General features: G+C 41.4%; 1 protein-coding gene across 1 annotated transcript; it reads left to right on the top strand.

The window, feature by feature from the left end:
• Positions 1-10,328: 10,328 nt before the first annotated feature.
• Positions 10,329-22,169, top strand: PHAX (phosphorylated adaptor for RNA export). Its single transcript, XM_007942215.2, has 5 exons — positions 10,329-10,424; positions 11,974-12,587; positions 15,535-15,655; positions 21,277-21,360; positions 21,900-22,169. Exons 1-5 carry the CDS (start codon positions 10,329-10,331, stop codon positions 22,167-22,169), a joined length of 1,185 nt encoding a protein of 394 aa, XP_007940406.1.
• The last annotated feature ends 982 nt before the right edge of the window (positions 22,170-23,151 follow it).

The following is a 23,151-nucleotide window of genomic DNA, read 5'->3' as shown; positions in this document are numbered from 1 at the left end:
TGATATTATGATTGGTTAGTTTGGCCACTCTGCCATGCTCAAAAGGAGGCCTCCTAGAGGCAGAAGTCACTCTCTGACTGCTGGCTGAGGAAGGATGTGCTCCTGAGAGACACGTGCTGCTGGGAAAGAGACTGTAAGAGACTGTTGGCTGAGAGATGGCAGGCTGAGAGAGAGACTGAGCATTTTTCCTGAACTCAAACTGTAGCCTGGTGCTTCCCTAATAAACTCCATAATCTGTGAGTTCTGTGTGGCCTCTGCAGTGAATTATCAAACCCAGAAGAAAAGTGGTGAGTGCTATGGGAGGAACGGTTGGTGTCAGGGTTGGTGAAAGGGCTGGAAGGAGGCAGCATGTCTGGCCTCACAGGAATAGGCCTTGGGTTGCTGATGGTGATTCTGTCCTCCTCTTGTGCAGTTAGAGGAGGTCAGAAGATGTGGCCTCCCTGCCCTTTTTGCAGTTGATGTCAGAAGTGGGATTCGCTGCAGTGGCTCTAGACTCATAGAAGCATGAGACTTTGTAAAAGAAAGAAGGAAAGGGCCTGAGAAGTGAAACTTTGGATTCTTAGATGGTTACTTTTTTTGATGTTACCTCTTAAAGGAGATAATTGATCCAGAGGCTAGGGCTTTTGATTACACCCAGCTAAAGGCCCAAGGCCATATGCATAGAATGGGATGGTAATCAAGGTGAAGAGATGAACCTAGAATATCTTTTAAAAGATTATGTGTTTTGGATTATGTGTTTATCTGAATGTACTATGGCTATTGAATGTTCTCTTGCCTGCTTGTACATTAGAAATGATTATGGGGTATGTGGATAACAGAGCGTGTGTAAGTCCACCTTCAGCCAATACTTGATTGGATATGTTAAAATGGGAAATAGAATTTGCCCAGAAGAAACACAAGCTTTTGTTTCAAACCCTGTGTGTAGAGTATAGGCGGCTTAGGTAGAAAACCTGAGACCCACCCAATACTCCTAAGGGAACAGAAGATTTGCATTTGAATAAGGACCTGAATAGGAAAAAATAATGACTGTTTGGCTCTTTGGATTTTGAGCAAGCAGACTGGTTTTGGGTGTATTGAGACAGGAAAGTCATGGTCCATGACAGAAACCCCTTCCAGGACTGAAAGTTAAAGGAAGCCAGTGAGTAGTAAACTTGTATGTAAATTGCTTGTGACTATCTGGGTCCACCTGAGTGGGAATGGGGGAAGTGCAGCAAAGAAGAAATGGTCTGAGTTTGATACTCTTTGACCTAGGTCATGGAGGCTGGGGATGAGAGGAAGGGCTGGCTAGTCTGAAGTGCAAGGAGTTGTGAGCCTATGGGCATTGAAATAGTCCCGGAGGACTGAAGATGTGAGAGAAGGTGCTGGCTGGTCTGAAGTGAAGGGAAGAGTGTGACTCCCAAACTTGGCAGCTGGTACCCATGACCTAGCTGGGATGGCTAGGGCTGAGCTGACCAGAACCTGACCAAACGAAGAGGAAGATGTTTGACACTGAGCTGGTGTTAAGTTGCTGCAATTTGATGGCTTGCAATGGACTGGACTTTGCTTGTTTATGGATGCAGATGCCTAAAGTTTCTAAGCAGAAGAGAAGATTCTCCAGAGAAAGGACCATGCTTGTCTCCTCAGAGTACTGGTTTAATAGGGATGGGCAAATTAGAAATTAGCTACTTAAAATGAGGGGAGATAAAGGCATGAAGTGGCTGGGCTTACACAGTTTCATGGGTGTGGTTATTCTTACAATGATGGTAAAGGGGATGTTAATTTTTGAAGTATAAAAGAGATGGGATGATGGCTAGACAAGCCAGGGGATGGCCTGCGGTGTAGTAAATTACCTGGTATGGCTTTTCCAGCCATAAGTCTTTGTAAATTCTGTGGTGGAATTTGCTGTGAGCAACTGAGGAGCTCCTGATGGTAAATGTTATCCACCTGGGGTATTTCTGTTGGGTACAACACAAAGCAATGTTCTGGGAGGCTCCCACTCTCTCTCAGGTGCTTGGAATTCTGATATTATGATTGGTTAGTTTGGCCACTCTGCCATGCTCAAAAGGAGGCCTCCTAGAGGCAGAAGTCACTCTCTGACTGCTGGCTGAGGAAGGACGTGCTCCTGAGAGACATGTGCTGCTGGAAAAGAGACACAGAGATAGGCACTGCTGAGAGAGACACTGAGGGACACGCACTGCTGGGAGAGAGACTGTAAGAGACTGTTGGCTGAGAGATGGCAGGCTGAGAGAGAGACTGAGCATTTTTCCTGAACTCGAACTGTAGCTTGGTGCTTCCCTAATAAACTCCATAATCTGTGAGTTCTGTGTGGCCTCTGCAGTGAATTATCGAACCCAGAAGAAAGGTGGTGAGTGCTGTGGGAGGAACGGTTGGTGTCAGGGTTGGTGAAAAGGCTGGAGGGAGGCAGCTGTCTGGCCTAGCAGGAATAGGCCTTGGGCGGCTGATGGTGATTCTGTCCTCCTCTTGTGCAGTTAGAGGAAGTCAGAAGATGTGGCCTCCCTGCCCTTTAAGCAATGTGATATTATTGATAGTGTTTGATAATTTGCACATTCTGTGGGATCACCTTTCTTTGGAATGGGCACAAATATGGATCTCTTCCAGTCACTTAGCCAGGTAGCTGTCTTCCAAATCTCTTGCCATAGCCAAGTGAGTGCCTCCAGCAGGGCATCTATTTGTTGAAACATCTCAATGGGTATTCCGTCAATTCCTGGAGCCTTATTCTTCGCCAATTCCTTCAGTGCAGCTTCAACTTCTTCCTTCAATACCATTGGCTCTTGATCATATGCCACCTCCTGAAATGGAGAAAGATCGACCAGGTCTTTTTGGTACAGTGACTCTATGTACTCCTTCCATCTTCTTTTGATGCTTCCTCCATCATCCAATATTTTGCCCATAGAATCTTTCAATATTGCAACTCAAGACTTAAATTTTTCCCTCACGTATTTCAGCTTGACTGAGAAATGCTGAGCATGTTTTTCCCTTTTGGTTTTCTAACTCCAGGTCTTTGCACATTTCTTTATAGTACTTGGCTTTGTCTGCTCAAGCTGCTCTTTGAAATCTTCAGTTCAGCTCTTTTATCTTATCATTTCTCTTATTTGGTTTATATACTTTCCATTCATGGGCAAGTTTCAGAGTCTCTTCTGACATCCATTTTGGTCTTTTCTTCCTTTCTTGTGTTTTTAATGACCTCTTGTTTTCTTCATGGATGATGTTCTTGATGTCATCCCACAATTTTGGTTTTTGGTCATTGGTGTTCAATGCATCAAATCTATTCTTTAGATGGTCTCTAAATTCAGACAGGATATATTCAAGGTCATATTTTGGCGCTCATGTACTTATTTTAATTGTCTTCAACTTCAAGTTGAATTTGCATATGACCAGTTGATAGTCTGTTCCACAATTGGCTCCTGGCCTTGTTTTGGTTGAAGATATTGAGATTTTCCATCACCTTTTGCCACAGATGTAGTCAATTTCTGTGTACTCCATCTGGTGAAGTCTATGTGTATAGCCTCCATTTGTGTTGTTGAAAAAAGGTATTTGCAATGAGTAAGGGTGGTAGTTACGTTTGTGTGTCAACTTGGCTGGGCCTGGTTGAGTGGCTGAGCAGCTGGTGGTAGTTATTCCCCATGATGAGACTGGCAATCAGCTCCATGGTGGAATCTATACCACAAACAGCTGAATAGCTGCCTTTGGGAATGTAGTCTGCTTCCTGTATATAAGGAGAAGCCTTTGGGAATGGTCTCTAGCCTATGGCATGCTTGGACCCTGCATGGAGCCATGCCATTGCTCAGCAGCCTGCTATGCTCTTGGGATTTACAGTGGACTTAAGTTAATGGCCTACCATGTGGTTTGGTAACACTGGGACTGTACCTTTTTACTTGTCAACCTTGGGCTTCTCAGCCTCAGTAGCCAGCAGCTGTCTGAGTGAAGAAATGCCTCTAGCTTCAGTGGGCCGGGAGCAGGAGGCGCAGCTGGACCCCAAGGTTGAGGGGCTTTTTCCCAGCCCCTAGAGCCTGGCACTTTGATCTTGGACTTAAAGTTCCCAAATGGTAAGAATAAACTCCTGTTTGTTAAGGCCATCCCATTTGTGGTATATTCCTGTCAGAGTGGCACCAGGTAACCAGAACAGAATTTGGTACCGAGATAGTGGGGTGCTGCTCTGACAGATACCTAAAATGTGGAAACAGGAGTGGAGTGCATCCTTGACCTGAGACCCTGGCAGAGAGACTCTGGCATATGGCATGACAGACGGCAGGAGCCAAGCAAGAGACCGGCATGAGAAATCGCAGGAGCAGAGGCCAGAGAACCGGCATGAAAGATGGCAGGAGCAGAGCCAAGAGAACCAGCAAGAAACAGCAACAGCCTTACCAGCCCACAGAAGAAAAAGCTTGATGCCTTTGGTTAGGCGGCTTACTGGCGGAGTGGGTTGCCTTTGGGCATTAATTGGTAGAAGAGATCAGCATGAAATGGAGTAGCAGTTTGGCTGACCCATGGAGCAAAAAAGCCGAGTGCTTTTTGGGCAGGGTTTTTCAGCAGAGGGGGTTGCCTTTGGCATTAATTAGCAGAAGCAGAGACCAAAGAAATGGAAGCAGAGCTGCCTCAGCATGAAAGGTAGGATCATGGCTTTTGGGGTGGAATGATCACAGCCCCCTAGGGTTCAAAGAGCAGGGCCTTCACCAACTTGGTTCTGGAGTATGGGGCTGCTCGTTTGTGTGAGCCAGTGGGATGGAGCCAAAGCCGCGGCCTAAGAGTGAGGGGGCAAGGCTGCCATGCCCAAGAGGGAGAGGAATGGGGCCTGCCAGGCCAAGGGGGTGAGGTCGCCACTCAGGAACTAGGGGACTGGAACCACCCAGTGAGGAGATCTCTACAGATGCCACCCAATTAAGATCTGTAGAGGTGCCAAGTTGACAAGGGATAGAATTGCGGTAGTTATGTTTGTATGTCAACTTGGCTAGGCCTGGTTGAGTGCCTGGGCAGCTGGTGGTAGTTAATCCCCATGAGGAGACTGGCAATCAGCTCCATGGTGGGATCTACCACAAGCAGCTGAGTAGCTGCCTTTGGGAATGTGGTCCGCTTCCTGTATATAAAGAGAAACCTTTGGGAATGGTCTCTAGTCTATGGCACACTTGGACCCTGCATGTAGCCATGTCTTTGTTGAGCAGCCTGCTATGCTCTGTCGACCTTGGGACTTACAATGGACTTAAGTTAATGGCCTGCCATGTAGTTTGGTAACATTGGGACTGTGCCTTTTTACTTGCCTTGGGTCTTCTCAGCCTCAGCAGCCAGCAGCTGTCTGAGTGAAGAAATGCCTCTAGCTCCAGTGGCCGGGAGCAGGAGGCAGAGCTGGACTCCAAGGTTGAGGGGCTTTCACCCAGCCCCTAGAGCCTGGCACTTTGAACTTGCACTTAAAGCCTCCAAATTGTAAGAATAAACTCCTGTTTGTTAAGACCATCCCATTTGTGGTATATTCCTGTCAGAGTGGCACTAGGTAACCAGAACAATAATCCATTGCTCTTGCAAAAATCTGTCATGCGATCTCCAGCATCATTTCTGTCCCAAGTCCAAATTTTCCAACTACCGATGATTCTTCGTTTCCCACTTTTGCGTTCCAGTCATCAGTGATAATATACACATCTTGATTGCATGTTCAGTCAATTTCAGACTGCAGAAGTTGATAAAAATCTTCAATTTCCTCATCTTTGGCTTTGGTGGTTGATGCATAAATTTGAATAATAGTAGTATTAACTGGTTTTCCTTGTAGGCATATGGATATTATCTTATCACTGACAGTATTATACTTCAGGACAGATCTTGAAACATCCTTTCTAATAATGAATGCCATGCCATTTCTCTTCAAATTGTCATCCCTGGCATAGTAGATCATATGGTTGTCTGATTCAAAATGGCCAAAACCCTATGGGGCCGTTCTATTCTGTCCTAAACAGTTGCTATGAGTCAGAATTGACTCAATGGCAGTGGGTTTGGGATTTTTTTTTTTTTTAATTGTGCTCATGAGGAGCCTGTACATAGACTAAGAAGCAGTCAACTGAACACAATAAGGGGATATTGCATGGTTTAAAATTAGGAAAGGTGTGTGTCAGGGTTGTATCCTTTCATTATACTTATTCAATCTGTATGATGAGCAAATAATCTGAGAAGCTAGACTATATGAAGAATGTGGCATCAGAATTAGAGGAAGAATCATTAACAACCTGCTATGTGCAAATGACACAACCTTGCTTACTCAAAGTGAAGATGACTTAAAGTACTTACTGATGAAGATCAACAACTACAGCCTTCAGTATAGTTTACACCTCAACATAAAGAAAACAAAATTTTCATAAGTCAACCAATAAGCGACATCATGATAAGTGAAGAACAAATTGAAGTTGTCAGGGATTTCATTTTACTTGAATTCACAATCAACATCCATGGAAGAAGCAGCCAAGACATCAAACAACGAATTGCATTGGGCAAATCTGCTGCAAAAGATCTCTTTATTTAAAGTGTTTAAAAGCTAAGATGTCACTTTGAAGACTAAGGTGCACCTGACCCAATCCATGGTATTTTAATCACCTCATAAGCATATGAAAGCTGGAAAGTGAATAAGGAAAACCACAGCAGAACTGATGCATTTGAATTGTGGTGCTGGCAAAGAATACTGAATGTACATGGACTGTTAGAAGAATGAACAAATCTGTCTGGCAGAAAGTGCAGCTGGAATGCTCCTTAGAAGTGAGAATGTCAAGACTGTCTCTCATACTCTGATCATGACTAGACTAGGGTCTTCAAAGCTTGCAAGCAGCCATCTAAGATGCAATTATTGGTGTTTCCTCATCTAGAGCAAAGAAGCAAGAAGAAAATCAAAGACACGTGGAAATAATTAGTCCAAGGGACTTGTGGACCATGGGAACCTCAGCCTATATGACCTGGAGACCAAAAGAATTCAATGGTGCCTGGCTGAAACTGCAAACCATTCAGAAAGGGATGAAAATGGAAAATCCTGGATAAACAGGGAGAAATTTGTGGAACAAAACTCAAAATCATAAAAAAACAAAATAAAATAAAAAAAGACCAGGCTTAGTGGTCTTATAGTGACTGGTGAAACTCCCAAGACTAGGCCCCTAGTCACCTTTTGGGTGTGGAATTAAACTCACTCCTGTGTCTTAACTTTCAGCCAAACATGAGATAGGCCTAACAGGTAAACAATTACACCAGGGAGGTGCACTGCTTAGAACAATCAACTTTGAGAAATCAGGGGAACAGTATTTGTTCAGGAAGAAAGCTAAGAAGGCAGGAATGCTCGGAAAAAAGGGACACGGGGAAAAGGTAACTACAGAGAGGAAGAGGGAAGGGAGCTGTTACATTGTGGAAATTGCAATCAATGTCATGAAACAAAATGTCTATGAACTGTTGAAAGTGAATTTTCTCTGTAAACTTTCACCCAAATCGCAATTAAAAGTTACAAAAAGAAAAAGGAAAGAAATAAAAGGCACAAGAATTTTTGAAAAAAAGGAGGGGGCAGTCCTTGGAGAAGAATATCATGCTTGGTAAAGTAGAGGGTCAGAAAAAAATGGGAAGACGCTCAACGAGATGCATTGCCATAGCACGTAATGACAACAACATATACCATAAGAAAAATGGCCATAGACCTGAAGGTAAGTGTTAACACCCTAAAACTTACAGAGCAAAATATAGGATAAATTTTTATCGGGAAGGGTGCTAGTCTATGCATTATAGAATATTTAGCTGCACCCCTGTCCTCCACCCATTAGATACCAGTAGCATCCCCAAGTGGTAGCAATTAAAAATATACATATATATATCTCCAGACACTGCATAATGTCCCCAGTTGACAACCACTGAGTTAACCAAAGAGTTCTCAGATTGAGCATAAAAAGCATGAAGTATGAAAGAAAAAAAAAAATGATAAATTGAACTTCATTAACATTAAAAACTTAATGTTCATGTTCTTCAAAACCAAAAAAGTCAAACTCATTGTCACTGAGTTGATTCTGACTCATAGTGACCTCCATTGGGTTTCCAAGGCTCTAAATCTTTACAGAAGCCCACTACCTCATCTTTCTTCTACAGAGTGGCCGGTGGATTTGAACCACCAACCTTTTGATTAGCAGCCAAATGACTTAACCACTACACCACCAGAGCTCCTTATGTTCTTCAAAGGATAGTGTTAAGAACATGAAAAGACAATCCACATACTGGAAGAAAATATTTGCAAAAAGTGTACATGGAGAGATAAATGGAAAAGGACCAAAATGTATAAGAGGTGCTTACAACACAATATTTTAAATAAATGAACTTGAGTTTTTTTTAAAAATCGTCAAAAAATTTGAACAGATCCTTCATCAAAGAAGATATACAAATGGCAAATAAGCCTGACTATGACTCATTGAATGGCAGAGAAATTGCTATAATATTCCAGTAGAACTTGTTGGAAATCCGCTTTTTGGAACTTGTTGGTCCATTCAGGACCCTTCCTAGTAAATTTCCATTCCACCTCTGCACTCTAGATTACATTGTTCTAGAATTTCATATAAATGGAATTGTGGACTAAGCATTCTTTTTATTTATTTACTTATTTTATTGTAATTTTGATCAAGGTTTACAGAACAAATTCATTTTTCATTCAACAGTTCAGACACATTTTTTTTTTCATGACATTGATTGCAGTCTCCATAATGTGACAGCTCTCTTCCCCGTTCCTCCTGTGGTTCCCTTTTCCCTGTTTCCTTATTTCTTATGCATTCCTGCAGTGTGCACGCTTTAGGGATAAAGTTTCTTTCACTTAGCTGAGTGATTTTAAGATTGTTACTCAAGTGTGTAGTGTAGTGCCTAAGGCACTTGACTGCTAACCAGAAGGCTGTTCAAACCCTCCAGCCACTCCTCGGAAGGAAGGTTGAGCAATCTACTTCTGTAGTGATACTGCCTCGGAAACCCAAGAAGGGGTCACTATGAGTCGGGTCCAACTCGAGAGCACATAACAACAACACAACAACTCAAGTGTGTGTCAAAATGTGTATTGCTGAGTAATATTCCATTGTGTGAATATACCATAGTTCATCCAGTCTCCTCGTGATGGACATCTGAGCTATTTTCAGTTTGGGGTAGCTATTATGGGGAAGGCTGCTATTTTTGTGTGTATCTTGCAAACATTCTTGGTTGTGTCTTTTTTGTAGACATGTTCACACCTCTTATGTAAACTTTTAAATGCTAGTTATTGCTTTGTTGACTCAACTCCAAATTCATCCTTTTTGCCTGCTGTGTGAAAATGAATCAGAGCCTTTAGTTTTCCTCTGCCTCTTTGCACTGAAGATTCGTCAATGGAGGGCGCTGGAGAGACATTGTAGGAAAAAAAGAGTTTTCCTTCCTAGTTTTTATGTGCATGTTTGCTAGGCTTCTGCCACACAGCTTCCCTAGTGTCAAGCTCCTGCAGTGCACAAGGCCAGCAGCACCCAATGGTTAGCAATTTCCTCCAGCATTCCATTCCACCTGCCTTTGTGTGGTTTTGTAGCAAAGTGCATTTTGGGCATCTGGTGAGACAACTTCCCTTTAATAGCTTTCTTTCTGTGGTAGCCTAGAAGGCTTAAGCACTCTGCTACCAGAGCTCCCATTGTGGTCAGGAGGTTTCCACAAACCAAGTGTTTTAGAATTTAAGCTCTAATACAGGCCTGGGAGCTCTGACAGTGTAGTGCCTAAGGCATTTGACTGCTAACCAGAAGGCTGGCAGTTCAAACCCACTCCTCAGAAGGAAGGTTGGGCAATCTATTTCCGTAGTGATACCGCCTGAGTCAGATCTGACTCCACGGCAGTGAGTTTTGAGTTAATACAGGCCATATTTGTCATTTGGGAAAATAGGGCCTTACTGTGTGGAAGGAAGCTTCTGGACTGTCTGTACTTTCTAAAAGGTTGTCCTGTAAACCACACATACAGCGGAGGGGGAGGGGGTGCGGGTGGGAGTGGAAGTGGGGAATACAAGAAGGAAGGCTTGCAGTTCCCAGGATCCAGGTAAGGGTTGTGAAGACAAGGGAGGAATCCAAACTGCTGCTATCCATGCTCACATAAAAACAAAGTTTGGAAGACAACACTCCAAATTGTTGTAGGCACCCGAGACTCGTTTAACTAGAGTAGTCCTAATTATTGAATTATGCGTTATGGGCCGGTCTAGACCCAGGAAGCTCGGCGAGGTCCCAGATAATCCTATCCCCGTAGGCGTAAGGCCCCCGCGCGGGGGCGCCCGAGGGGCCGCCGCGGGCCAGGTCTTCCCGCCGCCCGGCCGGAAATGCTCTCCTGACCCGCCGCGTTTGGAGAAGATGGCGCAGGAGCCTGGCGCCATGGAAGATGGGCAACTTTCCGACTCGGATTCCGACATGACTGTCGCGCCCAGCGACAAGCCGCCGCAGGTGCCGGTGAGTGTGAAGGGCGGGCGGGTGATTCTAGGCCAGGAGCATGGAACCCCGGCTGCAGTGAATGCGTGGGGCGGGCTCGTGCCTCCAGGCCTAGAGTGCGGAATCTCTGTACGAGGTGGAGTGCTGGGTGAGGATGGCTGCGGCAGTGAGGGTGAGTGGCTTGCCGTGGCGCGCGGGGTGCGGCGGCGATCAGGTGAGGACTTGGCTGGCGCGTGGAGCGCGGACTACTGGGGGCGGTGCTGGGCGGCGGCTTTGGGCGAACCGTGGCCGGGCCGCTGCTTGCGAGGCGGGGCCCGTGGGCCTTGCGGCCTCCTAGAAGCGGACGTGTGTCGGGCTCTTAGCCTTGTGCACCGCTTTTCGTTTTCTAAACTTAGAGGCTTCCCACTCCAGAGCCACAAAACTGTCTGGAAAGGAAGGTTTGCCGAAAATGTAGAACCTGGGAACATTGGAAGGAGCCCTGGTGGCCCAATCATTAAGCGCCCAGCTGAAAACATTCGGAGGTTCGAACCCACCAGTCTCTCTGCGGGAGGAAGATGTGGCAATGTGCTTGGTAAAGATTAAAGCTTTGGAAACCCTTTGGGCCAGTTCTGCTCTGTCCTATAAGGGTCGCAATGAGTCGGAATTGACTCCATGGCAACGGGTTTGGTTTGATTTGGGAACATTGGCCCAGGCAGCTCATGCGCTCATTTCTGCCAACGCTTGCTCTGAATAGATGAGTCTGAGGCTCAGAGATGAAGCTCATCATTCGTTCAGAAATATGGTCTCCCATATTCCCACCCAACCTAGCTTCGTCAGGCGATACCAAAACCCTGGGTTTTGTGTGAGCTTTCCATTTTTTGGATGAGAGTTTGCCTTGGCTGCTGTGCTAGGTAGTAATTTGTTTCAGAGGGCTTTGAGGCTACATTGCCCATGTTGGAATCCTTGCGCTGCCACTGTGTCACCTGCAGGAAGTTCTTTAACCTTGCTGCCTTGGTGTCCTCATTGGTAGTATGCCGCTAGAAGGATTCATTGGAGCATATAGCACACAGTAATACTGATCAATGTTAGCTGCCATTATTATTTGAAGATAGGCATTATCTGTGGCCTGGTGAGGAGAACTAAATGCAGGACTTAGAATTGGGTTCTGCCCCCTGTTGGGAGCTTGCCTTTCCACCCCAGATACACTGAATCAGAATGTACAGTTAACAAGATGACCTTGGCATATATATAGGAATCACCTGGGGATCTTGTTGAATGGGATTCTGATTCAGTACCTGTGGAAATGAAATGCAAACTCTCAGCAGAAGGTTGAATTGTAAGAACCCGGTTGAAGCCAAAAGTGCTGGATTTGCTGTGGAAATAAGAATTTGTGACTTTAAAATTGGCAAATTTCATATGGAACTTTAGAAAGCAGCAACTGGATTGAATTCAGATGTCTTGAAGATTTCTTCTGCTTTGAGCTGGTCTGGCTGAATCTTTATATGATTTTGTTTATTTACTTATTTACAGCACCATAGTGGGCTAGGTTAATGTGTTTTGTGGAATCGTTTGTATTTTCTTTTGCTTGCAGAAATTACTAGGTGGAGACATCACCGTGAGACCCTTCCAGAATACCACAGCATCATGTGCACCAGTATCACATTATCGGACTGTTACAAGTGTGGATTCAAGTGAAGAGAGTTTTTCTGATTCAGATGATGACAGCACTCTTTGGAAACGCAAGCGACAGAAATGTTTTAATCCTCCTCCCAAACCAGAGCCATTTCAGTTTGGCCAGAGCAGCCAAAAAACATGTGTTGCCGGGGGAAAGAAAGTTAACAATATATGGGGTGCTGTCCTGCAGGAGCAAAATCAAGATGCAGTGGCCACTGAACTTGGTATCTTGGGAATGGAAGGCACTATTGACAAAAGCAGACAATCTGAAACCTACAATTATTTGCTTGCTAAGAAACTTAAGAGGGAATCTCAAGAGTATACAAAAGAATTAGACAAAGAGCTAGATGAATATATGCATGGTGGCAAAAAAACAGAATCAAGGGAAGAGGAAAATGGGCAAGGTCATCTCAAACGGAAACGACCTGTCAAAGACAGACTAGGGGACAGACTGGAAATGAACTATAAAGGCCGATACGAGATCTCAGAGGAGGATTCTCAAGAGAAAGTGGCTGATGAAATTTCTTTCAGGTGAGATTTTAAATTTGTCCTGTAATGAACATGTGACCAAATAAATGTCCTTCATCTACAAAAAGTAGAATAGACTCCAAATACATTAATAATGATCTTTTTGAGTCTTTTAAGGAATAAACTAGGCTTCCTTGGTTGTATGAATACATTTATGTTTTCTTAAATGTAGAGGCATGATAGAATGAAACTTTTTAGCAACTCTTTCTATTTAGTACCAAAGAACTCTTGGGATAAATTATATCTTTTTAAATCATGTGCTTGGTTTTGTTTGTTTTTTTTAGCATTTCAAGCATCAGTGACTTTTTAAAAAATAACTTTATGAGATAGATTTGATGTAGAGTAAAATTCACCTATTGCTAATACAGGTAGTCTCTGATTTATAGCAGGGTTCCTTTTTTTTTTTCTTTTATGTTTTCAGTATTTCATTATCTTTGTAAACTCAGTCTTTATTTGTCTTTGGGGGTTGGAAACATAAACATGTATTTTAATATATACATAAAAAAAAGACACATCATAAAAATTTATTCAGTTGGGTGACACTGGCATTTTGTCAGTTGAGGTAATAATAACTCTACTTGTAGAAGCTTCTGGATTATTCCTGGAAGTAGGGATGATGTATGTAGTCAGAAAAATAGGGAGGGTTGGCTGTATGGTCCTTTTCTTTTTTTCTTCATATATTTTACTATAACATCTCACTGCGACCCACATTAGCCTGTGGACTTTAGCAAAGCGACTTTAGCATTTGGGTCCATGTTTTCAGGCAAGTAAAGCCCATGATTTAGTTTAGAAAACTGAATCTATATGGCAGTGTTTATTCACTGCCGTCGAGTCAATTCCGACACATAGTGACCCCCTTTTGGGTTTCTGAGGCAGTAAATCTTTATGGAAGTAGATTGCCCCGACTTGCTTCTGCAGAGTAGCTGGTAGGTTTGAACTGCCAGCCTTCTATTTAGCAGTCAAATGCCTTAGGCACTATGCCACCAGAGCTCCTTGTATTTTGAACAGTCATAAAATTGCAAGTGAACATTTGGGAATGATAACATCAGCAAATTATGCTTTGCAATATTGTATGTAGTACGTATTACTAATGATAAGATACACCAAAAAAAAGACTGTCGTAAGTGTGGTTTATTTTAAGTCAAATATGTTTTCAGTTGGGGACTACTGGTATATAATTCAATGATATTTAGTAAATTTACTGAGTTGTACCACCATCACCATAAACCAGTTTTAGGATATTTTTATCACCGCAGTAAGATTTTTCATGCCTGTTTTCAGTTAATCCTTTTCCTGTCTCCAGCCTTAGGCAACCATAAACCAGCATTCTGTTTCTGTAGATTTGCTTTCTCTGGACATTTCATGGAGAGTCATGCCTTATGTGGTCTCTTGAATTTGGCTTCTTTGACTTTGCACGTTATTTTTGAGGTACATCCATGTAGTGTAGGCATCAGCTTGTTCCCTTTGATTGCTGAATAGTGTTCCATATTTTATATATCTGTTCACCAACTGGTGGACTATTACACTTTTGGCTATTGTGAAGAATACTCTTTTCGTATGCATTTCTTTGGACATGTGTTAATATTTCTCCTGGGCAAATACCTGGTAGTAGAATTGCTCGGTATATGGAAAATTTATAAGTCACGTGTTTTAACAACTTCAGATTTAGATGTGAAAGTTTAAATTACTAATGAATAATGTCACAAATTTGAAAGTAAATATAGTTCAGTAGTAATATGGCTGGTAGAAAAACAAATAATAATCTACTTTCCAGGCAAACCTGACTAACAGGGTACTCACCAAAACCAAACTCACTGCCGTTGAGTCGATTCCAACTCATAGTTGGCCCTCATTGGGTTTCCGAAGTGGTAAATCTTTACAGAAGTAGATCACCTCCTCTTCCTTCCATATAGTGGCTGGTGGGTTTGAACTGCCAACCTTCTGATTAGCAGTCCAGTGCCTTAGGAACTGCGCCACCATAGCTCCTTCACAGGGTTCTAGATATATAAAATACGGAGCGAGATTGGAATTTGAGTGCTGGAAAGGAACTTGGAGATTTTGTAAACTAAAGCCTTCACTTTACAAATAAGGAAACCAAGGCCCAATAGTTATATGGCTTACCCAAGGTCACAGGATTAATATGTATCGGACCTGGGCCTGAATCCTCATCCCTTTGTTCCTAGTCTAGTGCTCTTTCCACAATAATACACCACCTTCTGTTGAGAAGAGAGCAAGGATGGCAGGTCTGGTTAGAGGACTGGTAACAGTTAACCTGCTATTAATGCTCCTTCATCTCATTGGAGTGAAGGCTCTGGCATTAGAAGAGTTATAATTTAGGCTTCTTGTGTTTTTATCTCTTAATGGTAAAATGAAAATAACTACCTACTTCGTAAGACTGAGAATTAAATGAAAAGAATTAAATGAGATAATGCACATAGTCTTTCAGAATTGCGTTTACCCTATAATAAGCCATCAGTATATAGTAGCTATTTTTATTCTTTATTCAGAAGCAGGGACCTTGCAAGGGAAAGGTCCTATCCATTTTCAAGCTCCCAGACATCTCAAGTTGGGAGGGCTAACTTTGAGGCTTAATAAATAAAAGCATAGCATATGTTTGTTGTTCCTTTGACAGGTTCTTTTTAGGAGTACGTTCATTTTGCTGTGTGTACTCTTTTATTTTGACATCTTCCATAATCCAATAAGGCAAATGAGGCAGTGAAGTATGTGACTTGAGATGGAACCTTGAGGTCACTATCTCTTTTGGTGATCCAATACATGGAATGTCTCCAAGCCAATGATTCCAAGGTTAAATATTGAAGTTTTAGAAAAGCAGATGTTACTAGGATAGGATTTTGATCTTAGTTGGGGACTAGTCTGGAGACTAAGGTAGATTTCTTCAACTATACACATGAAAAAAGAGATTAATATTACTTTATTTATTCCATATCAGGTTACAAGAACCAAAGAAAGATCTGATAGCCCGAGTAGTGAGGATAATTGGAAACAAAAAGGCAATTGAGCTTCTGATGGAAACTGCTGAAGTTGAACAAAACGGTGGTCTTTTTATAATGGTAAGCCTAATTGCTTCATTGCTTCTGTCTTCATATTTATCATGTGCTTTTTTTTTTCCCCAAAGTAAACTTGCCTCCGATTGTTGGATCTCTTACTTGCATTAAATTATTACAGTGTTGCAGAGTCAAATGAAACTTCATCAACAATGAAGACAGAAAAACAAATTCTATGCTAAGTTTTTGAAATTAATACATTTCATACATAGATAAGTTGTGGCCTGTCAATATGCAGTCAGCAGCACATTTCTTACGTGACTTATTTAGGGTAGAATCAGAAATTTTAAGACAGGGGAGGCTGGAAGTTGAGGTTTTGAGGGTATGGATTTTGAAGGTTGTGTACCTTGTTGTGAGTTCTGGTTTTACACTTATTAGCTGTGAGATTTGTCTAAATTATTTGAGTTATTGGAGCCTCTGTCTTCTCAGCTGTAAAATGAGGACTAATCCTGGGTTGATGGTAAGGGTTGGATGGCATAATGCAGAAAAAACACTTAATCACAGTGCCAAATGATGATGAGTGTGTTACTGTGGTTCATTTACTTTGTGCATTCTGGAAAATTGATTCTTGGGGGGCAAAAAAATCTTACTATAAAGCACAGGTAGATGTATATCTGTGGTATTAAAATTTCATGGATGATAGGAGTAAATAGGAAAAAAAAAAAGTCTAAAGACTCCCAGGGTTGGGGGGGTGGGGGAGCAAATTGGCAGGGGTAAGGTTGAAAAGCACTGTTTAACCATATATTTTTCCGAGAATGGCAGAAGGTGTACTTCTCTGGCTTGGGTCAGCCCACAGACAGACAGTGACAGGTTATCCTGTATAATGGTCTTGCAGATCTTAATTAATTTAGCTTTCGCCACAGGGTGAGGATGCAGTTTGAATTGTTTCCTTCTTACTTGCTGGTCCTTAATCTGAATAGTAGCATTGTAAGATGAATGTTATGCTGTGGAAATGAATGAAAAGGAAATCAGTTAGAATTGATAGTATTGGCTATCGATATAGAAATATTATGGAAATATATAAATATGGACATCAAAGCAGAAATTAACAAAACACATTACAGTAGTCCTGAATGCACTGGCATCTCTGTGTCCCTGTTAAAGTATTTTGATTTTCTCATTGTTGAGCACTAAATTATAGATTGTCAATATTTTAACTAGTAACCTGTTGCCATCAAGTCAGTTCTGACTCATGATCCCATGTGTCAGAGGAGAATTGTGCTTCGTGGCACTTTCAGTGTAGAAGTACATTGTCAGGCCTTTCTTTCAAGTTACCTCTGGGTAGACTCAAACCTCCAACTTTTTTGTTAGCCAGTCATGTTAACTGTTTGCACCAACCAGGGACTCCATCGGTATTTTAATACTGTGGTAATAAAACTTGATATTCCACTGAGCTAATGCATATCTAAGGCATTTTGGTGGTGTAGTGGATAAGGCATCTGGCTGCTAACCAGATGGTTGGCAGTTCAAACCCACCAGCCGCTCTGCAAAAGGAAGATGGGTCAATCTACTTCTATAAAGATTTATTTAAGCTTTGGAAACCCAATAAGGGTTGCTGTGACTTGGAATTGACTTGATGGTAGTGAGTTCGGTTTGGTTTAGTGCAGATCTACTAAATGTTAAGATTCTAGTCCATATTCACTCTCTTTTTGATAAATTTTTTTCTGTAAACATTTCCTTATTGAGTTCTATATGCCTGGCACTGTTCTTTACACAAGGGAGTTTATGTTGTAGCTGGGGGTGTGAGGGACACAATCTGTAAACAATAATTATAATACTTTACAGTATGTTGGAAAGTGTTACATTCTCTGGGGGAAGAAATTGATCAAAGTCTGGAGGTATAGAGAGGAGAAGAGGTCATTACAATCAAGCTAGAGTGATGATCAAGGTTAAGCTTATTAAGAAGGTACCATTTGAACAAAGCCTTGAAGAAGGTGAAGGTGTGAGCACCTCAGGAAGAGCAGGCCAGGCGCAGTTACAGCCATAGTAGAAGTGAAGTGTGCCTGGCAGGGCTGGGACTAGAGTGAGGTGATGGAGGCACTTGCCTTAGGGCAAAATTTAAGGCAGTGCCAAAAATCAATAACCAAAAAAAAAGCAAACTCACTGTCGCCGAGTGGGACCCAACTCATAGCGACCCGTCCTTGGATTTCAGAGTCAGTATCACTATGGAAGTAGATTGACCGGCCTTCATTCCAAGGTGCTTGACCGAAGTAGATTGACCGGCCTTCATTCCAAGGTGCGGCTGGTGGGTTTAAACCGCCAGCCTTCTGGTTAGCAGTCAAATGCCTTAGGCACCATGCCACCAGAGCTTCCATTAGATAAGCAACAGGTTACAGTTCAGATTCAGGAATGCTCTGGATAGATTCTTCCCTCAGGGCAGGCTCCCCTTGGCCATGCCTGCAGGCATAATTCTCTCTGGCTCTAGGCCTCTTGGCCTGCCCTCTGCCCTGCTTGAACAAGTGTTACAAAACTCTTTAAGCTTTGCCGATAGGTGCACCCCACTTGATAGGTGCACCCTATTTCGCCAGCAAGCCTCCTGCCCTAAGGCACTGAGCTTTCTCGCTCTTGGGCTAGCAAGCCTGCCACTCTGTCTCAAGTTTGTTGATTCTGCTGCTCCCATCTCTCTGCAGTCTCAGCAAAATGTTACAGCTTGTGCTCTCTCTCTCCTGGGTTGTGGAAGTCTAGTGCAGGGCCCTCGGGTCCAAGGACGGGTTCCACTCCTGCTGCTGCATTTCTCTTGATGGTAGTGAAATCCCCCTTTTGTGATCTGGGATAGCTTGGCAAGATAGCAGTACAGACCAATCCTCACGTTAGGGTTCCATATATCTTCTTTGCACAGTTCCATTCTCATAAGGTCCATGTAATTTATTTACCTTATTAGCAAGCCATCTTATCTCCTTGGTGGGCCATAAGCACCTTACATTTGCATAGTTCCACCCCGTCATTTGGTGGGAGTCACAAAGACCACTGCTAGAAGAGCCATACCAAGTAATGTACTGCATCACAGGGAGACATCAGATGTGAGATCGGTGAGATAATGTGAGCACTTGTTTGCCATTGTGTGTGGGGAGAGGAAGTTTTGGTGGCAAAGATCAGTTTCAGTGTCATCTTTTAAAAAGGATACCTAGAATGGAAAAAAAAATTCATATAAAAAGGTTATATTAAAGTCCAGGAGGCCAGTGGATAAAAATCTGTTGATTGTGCAGCACTGCTCATTGAGTTTTGTTTTTGTTGTTTGTCATTTTATTTTGGCTTTTACTCTGAATAAAATAGTTACTGGAGGAGTTTGAACAGATAATTTCATTGTGGTTGCTGTAATGAGAATAGACTGAATGTGGGGGCAAGGATAGAAGCAGAAAAACCATTTTGGAAGCTAGTGCAGTAATCCAAGGTGAGAGAAGATGGTGGCTACGACCCGGGTGGTGGTAGCACTGGGGTGGTGAAAAGTGATCAGATTTCTGAATGTCTGTGGAAGATAGAAACAAGAGGATTTCCTGGTGCATTAGATGGAGGATGTAAGAAAAGGAAGTATTAAGGATAATGTCAAGATTTCTCTTCATGGTTTTTGGCTGGTTTAAAGAAACAATATCCAAAAATAAGTATTAGCTTAAAAAGGCTCAAATATCTATTTGACGTGAAAGGGTGTATAATGGATTTTTTAATGAAAGACAGATTATAAACCAGGGTGTACATCAGAATACCATTTTCTGTGAGGAGAGGGAGTGATTAAAATGTATGTATCATATGTAAAAGGAGAAAAATAATGTATGCCAAAATGTTAACAATGTTAGCCAGTGAGATTGTCAGGTTTTTCTCTTTTTGCCTAATTTTGCTATTTTCTCTGTAATGGGCATATACTTATATATAAAGAAAAAAGCAATTTTAAAAGTAACTTCAAATAAGGCAAAAAGTTTTTTTGCAAAAATATATTTTTTTAAATTTCTTTTTCTGATTTTTAAGTTAATGTTTGAATCATTAACACATTCGCATAATTAAAAAATCCTAAAGAATAAAAGAGTATACAGTAAAAAGTTTTTCTCTTTCCAGGCACCCAAGTCATGCCCCCCCTTTTTTTAACATACTGCAAAAACGGCAAGGAGGCCACATGTTCTGACCTCCTCTAATCTCACAAGAGGAAGACAGCAGTAACCCAAGGCCTATTACTGCAAGGCCAAACATGCTGCCTCCCTCCAGCCCTTTCACCAACCATTCCTCCCAAAGCACCCACCACCTCTCTCCTGGGTTCGATAATTCGCTGCAGTGGCCATACAGAACTCATAGATTACAGGGTTTATTAGGGAAGCACCAGGCTACAACTCAAGTTCAGAAAGAACGCTCAGTCTCTCTCCCAGCCCACCATCCTTCAGCCAAGAGTCTCTCACAGTCTCTTTCCCAGCAGTGCTGGTCCCTCGGTGTCTCACTCAGCAATGTGTGTCTCTTGCGTCTCTTTCCCAGCAACGCGTGTCTCAGGAGCCCATGTCTCTTTCAGCAGCACGTCTTCCTCAACCAGCAGTCAGAGAGAGTTCTGCCTCCAGGAGGTCTCCTTTAGAGCCCGCAGGGTGGTCAAACTAGCCAATTATAGCATCAGAACTCTAAGCACCTGAGAGAGAGTGGGCACCTCCCAGAACATTGTATTGTGCCACTCCCAACAGAAATACTCCAGGTGGACACCTTCAGCAATCAGGAGCTCCTCAGTTGCTCATAGCAAATCCCACCTTGGAGTTTATAAAGACTTATGGGTAGAAAAGCCACACAAAGTAATTTACTAAACTGCACATACATAGTAATATACTATATACATTATTCTGTATCTTGCTATTTTTTCACTTAATGTATCTTGGAGATCTCATGTAAGAAAACCTCCTCAGTCTTTTTTGCCAGTAGTTCAGTGAATTGATGTATCATAATTTATGATTTCTTTCATTTTTGTGTTTATATACTTATGTGTGTATATTATCATATGTATATGTATTTAAATCTTTGATCCATTTGGAATATATCATAGTATAAAACATGATATATAAATCCAGTTTAATATTTCTTTGGGTGGCTTCCCACTTACTTCAACACCAGCTATTGAATAATTCATTTTATCTCCTCTGCTTTGTGATAATATATATGAGAGTAAATTACTATGCGTGTTTGGCTTATTTCTGGATTTCCTGTTCTGCTCCATTGGTCATTCTAGTTTTAGCTCAGTGGTACACTTTTCATTATTGAAGTTTTATTTTCTATTTTGATATGTAGTAGAATAGTCACTGATTTGATCAGATGGCAGATAAAAATAGAAAATTAGGTCATTTATTAGTCACTTGAGCTGGACAGCTTGTTTCTGTTTGTTACCATGTAGATTTTGTAAATCACAGAATTTGAGGATTATAAAAGACAAAAATTCACTTTATTTAGGAACTTTCATTTTATAGATGGAAAGAAAAACTAACCATTTTAATAATTTCCTCATGTTACCCAGTATATAAAGGTCAAAATTAAAATGGCTTTGAATCTGGTATTTGCCTACCTCCATGGGCCTCTTCTAATGTCTTAGGCCATTTCTCTGTTTAAAAGAGGTCTTGATCCGTACATGGAAAGAGTCTATACAATATAACATTTTTGATTCCTTTTCATAGAATGGTAGTCGAAGAAGAACACCAGGTGGAGTTTTTCTGAATCTTCTGAAGAACACGCCTAGTATCAGTGAGGAACAAATTAAGGTAAAAATGATAACATTCTTGGCTTTTGAGAACCATTATAATTTGACTTCCACTCAGCCTCTCTAGCTTCAATTTCTATTGATCTCTATCACCTGCTGTGCCTTAATGGACTGACTGTCCTTTTCTCCATTTAAGTAAATATGGTATTTCCTTTCTTTACTTGCAGTGGGGACTTATTAATATCTTGGACTCTTGTCTTCATTTGTAAAATGAGCCTAATAATATTTGCTTATTTGTTTTGAGAAATGGAGATATAAATGGAACTCCAACACCAAATTCTCTGCCATCAAGTCGATTCTGACTCATAGAAACCCCCACTGAGTTTCCAAGGTTGTAAATCTTTATGGAAGCAGACTACTCCATCTTTCTTCCACAGAGCAGAGTGGCTGGTGGGTTCAAATCACTGACCTTTTGGTTACCAGACAATGCCTTAACCACTATACCACCAGAGCTCCTGCAATGAATATGAATAGCCTGCCTTTTAATATATTGTTAATAAATGGTATTTTTTATTTACTAAAGTTGTTCCTTTATTATAGGACATTTTCTACATTGAAAATCAAAAGGAATATGAAAATAAAAAAGCTGCTAGGAAGAGGAGAACACAAGTGTTGGGGAAAAAGATGAAACAGGCTATTAAAAGTCTAAATTTTCAAGAAGATGATGATACATCACGAGAAACCTTTGCAAGTGACACAAATGAGGCCTTGGCCTCTCTTGATGAATCACAAGAAGGACATGGAGAAACAAAGTTGGATGCAGAGGAAGCCATCGAAGTTGATCATTCTCATGATTTAGACATCTTTTAATGATTTAGACATTTTGGACAATTGGAGGAAACAGCTTTTCTAAAATAACGTAATAAACTGTTCCTACTACGAATGTTTTGTTGTACTTTGCACTGATAAATATGTAAATCTGAAGATGAGAGAATCGTTTTCTTGTTTTAAATAAAAATGAGTATGTGGGGAGATGAGTGTGACTGATGGAAACACTTAAAAATTTCTCATGTCTGTTAAAACATGTTAAAATATAGTAGAGGATTTAATTTCTCAGTCTATTGCATGTGTTATAAGAGTATTGCTAGTTGATAATCAGTTTTTTTTTCCAAGTTATGACATCATTCAAAAGTTTGTTTTTCTGATATATCTTTATAATGAATAATGCTTTGGTTTCTAAACATTCCACTAAAAGATTCTGCGTAAGGGGCTCTGATGGCACACTGGTTAAAAACTCCAGTGCTAACCAATAGGTTAATGGTTCAAATCCACCCACTGGATCTGAGTGAGAAAGACCTGGCAATCTGTTGTTGTAAAGACAACCCTGTGGGGCAGTTCTACTCTGTCTCGTGGGGTTGCTGTGAGTCAGAAATCAACTCACTTAACAACAGTGAAACACATAAGTTGTTCAGCTATTACAAATGAATTCAAGATTAGATTTTCTGTATTCTAAAAATTTTTAGGCCATTTTAAGTTTAAAAACTAAAAATGTGTTTATATCGATGGCTTATCTCACTTTTTTGTTTGGTTGGGAGTAAATAAATGTTAGAAGCTATTCAAAGAAGTATTGGTTCTTTAACTTTGTCTTTTACTAAAAGACATGTACTAAATACTGAAAGTGATCCACACCTGTGCATTACCATGGACATTTAAAAATTTTCCAGTACCAGTCTGCCTAGGATGGTTTTACCTTATGTTAAGGAAATAGTTGTTAACAACTGTCATATCTGCATGAAGTTTTAAATTTTATTTTTTATTAGTGATAAAAATAAAGGTAGTTTTACTTAAGATG

Source organism: Orycteropus afer, unplaced genomic scaffold (genome assembly GCF_000298275.1).
Source record: "Orycteropus afer afer isolate SDZICR_OR568_19922 unplaced genomic scaffold, OryAfe1.0 scaffold00086, whole genome shotgun sequence".
Lineage (NCBI taxonomy): Eukaryota > Metazoa > Chordata > Mammalia > Tubulidentata > Orycteropodidae > Orycteropus > Orycteropus afer.
The sequence above is the reverse complement of the archived record's forward strand: the minus strand, read 5'-3'. Positions and strand labels throughout refer to the sequence as shown.

Excerpts from the sequence above, each read along its gene's own strand:
- PHAX (XM_007942215.2), top strand. The coding sequence starts at position 10,329 with ATGGCGCAGGAGCCTGGCGCCATGGAAGATGGGCAACTTTCCGACTCG. Across the intron at positions 12,588-15,534 it reads GCTGATGAAATTTCTTTCAG|GTTACAAGAACCAAAGAAAG; the intron begins GTGAGATTTTAA and ends ATTCCATATCAG. Across the intron at positions 21,361-21,899 it reads TCAGTGAGGAACAAATTAAG|GACATTTTCTACATTGAAAA; the intron begins GTAAAAATGATA and ends CCTTTATTATAG.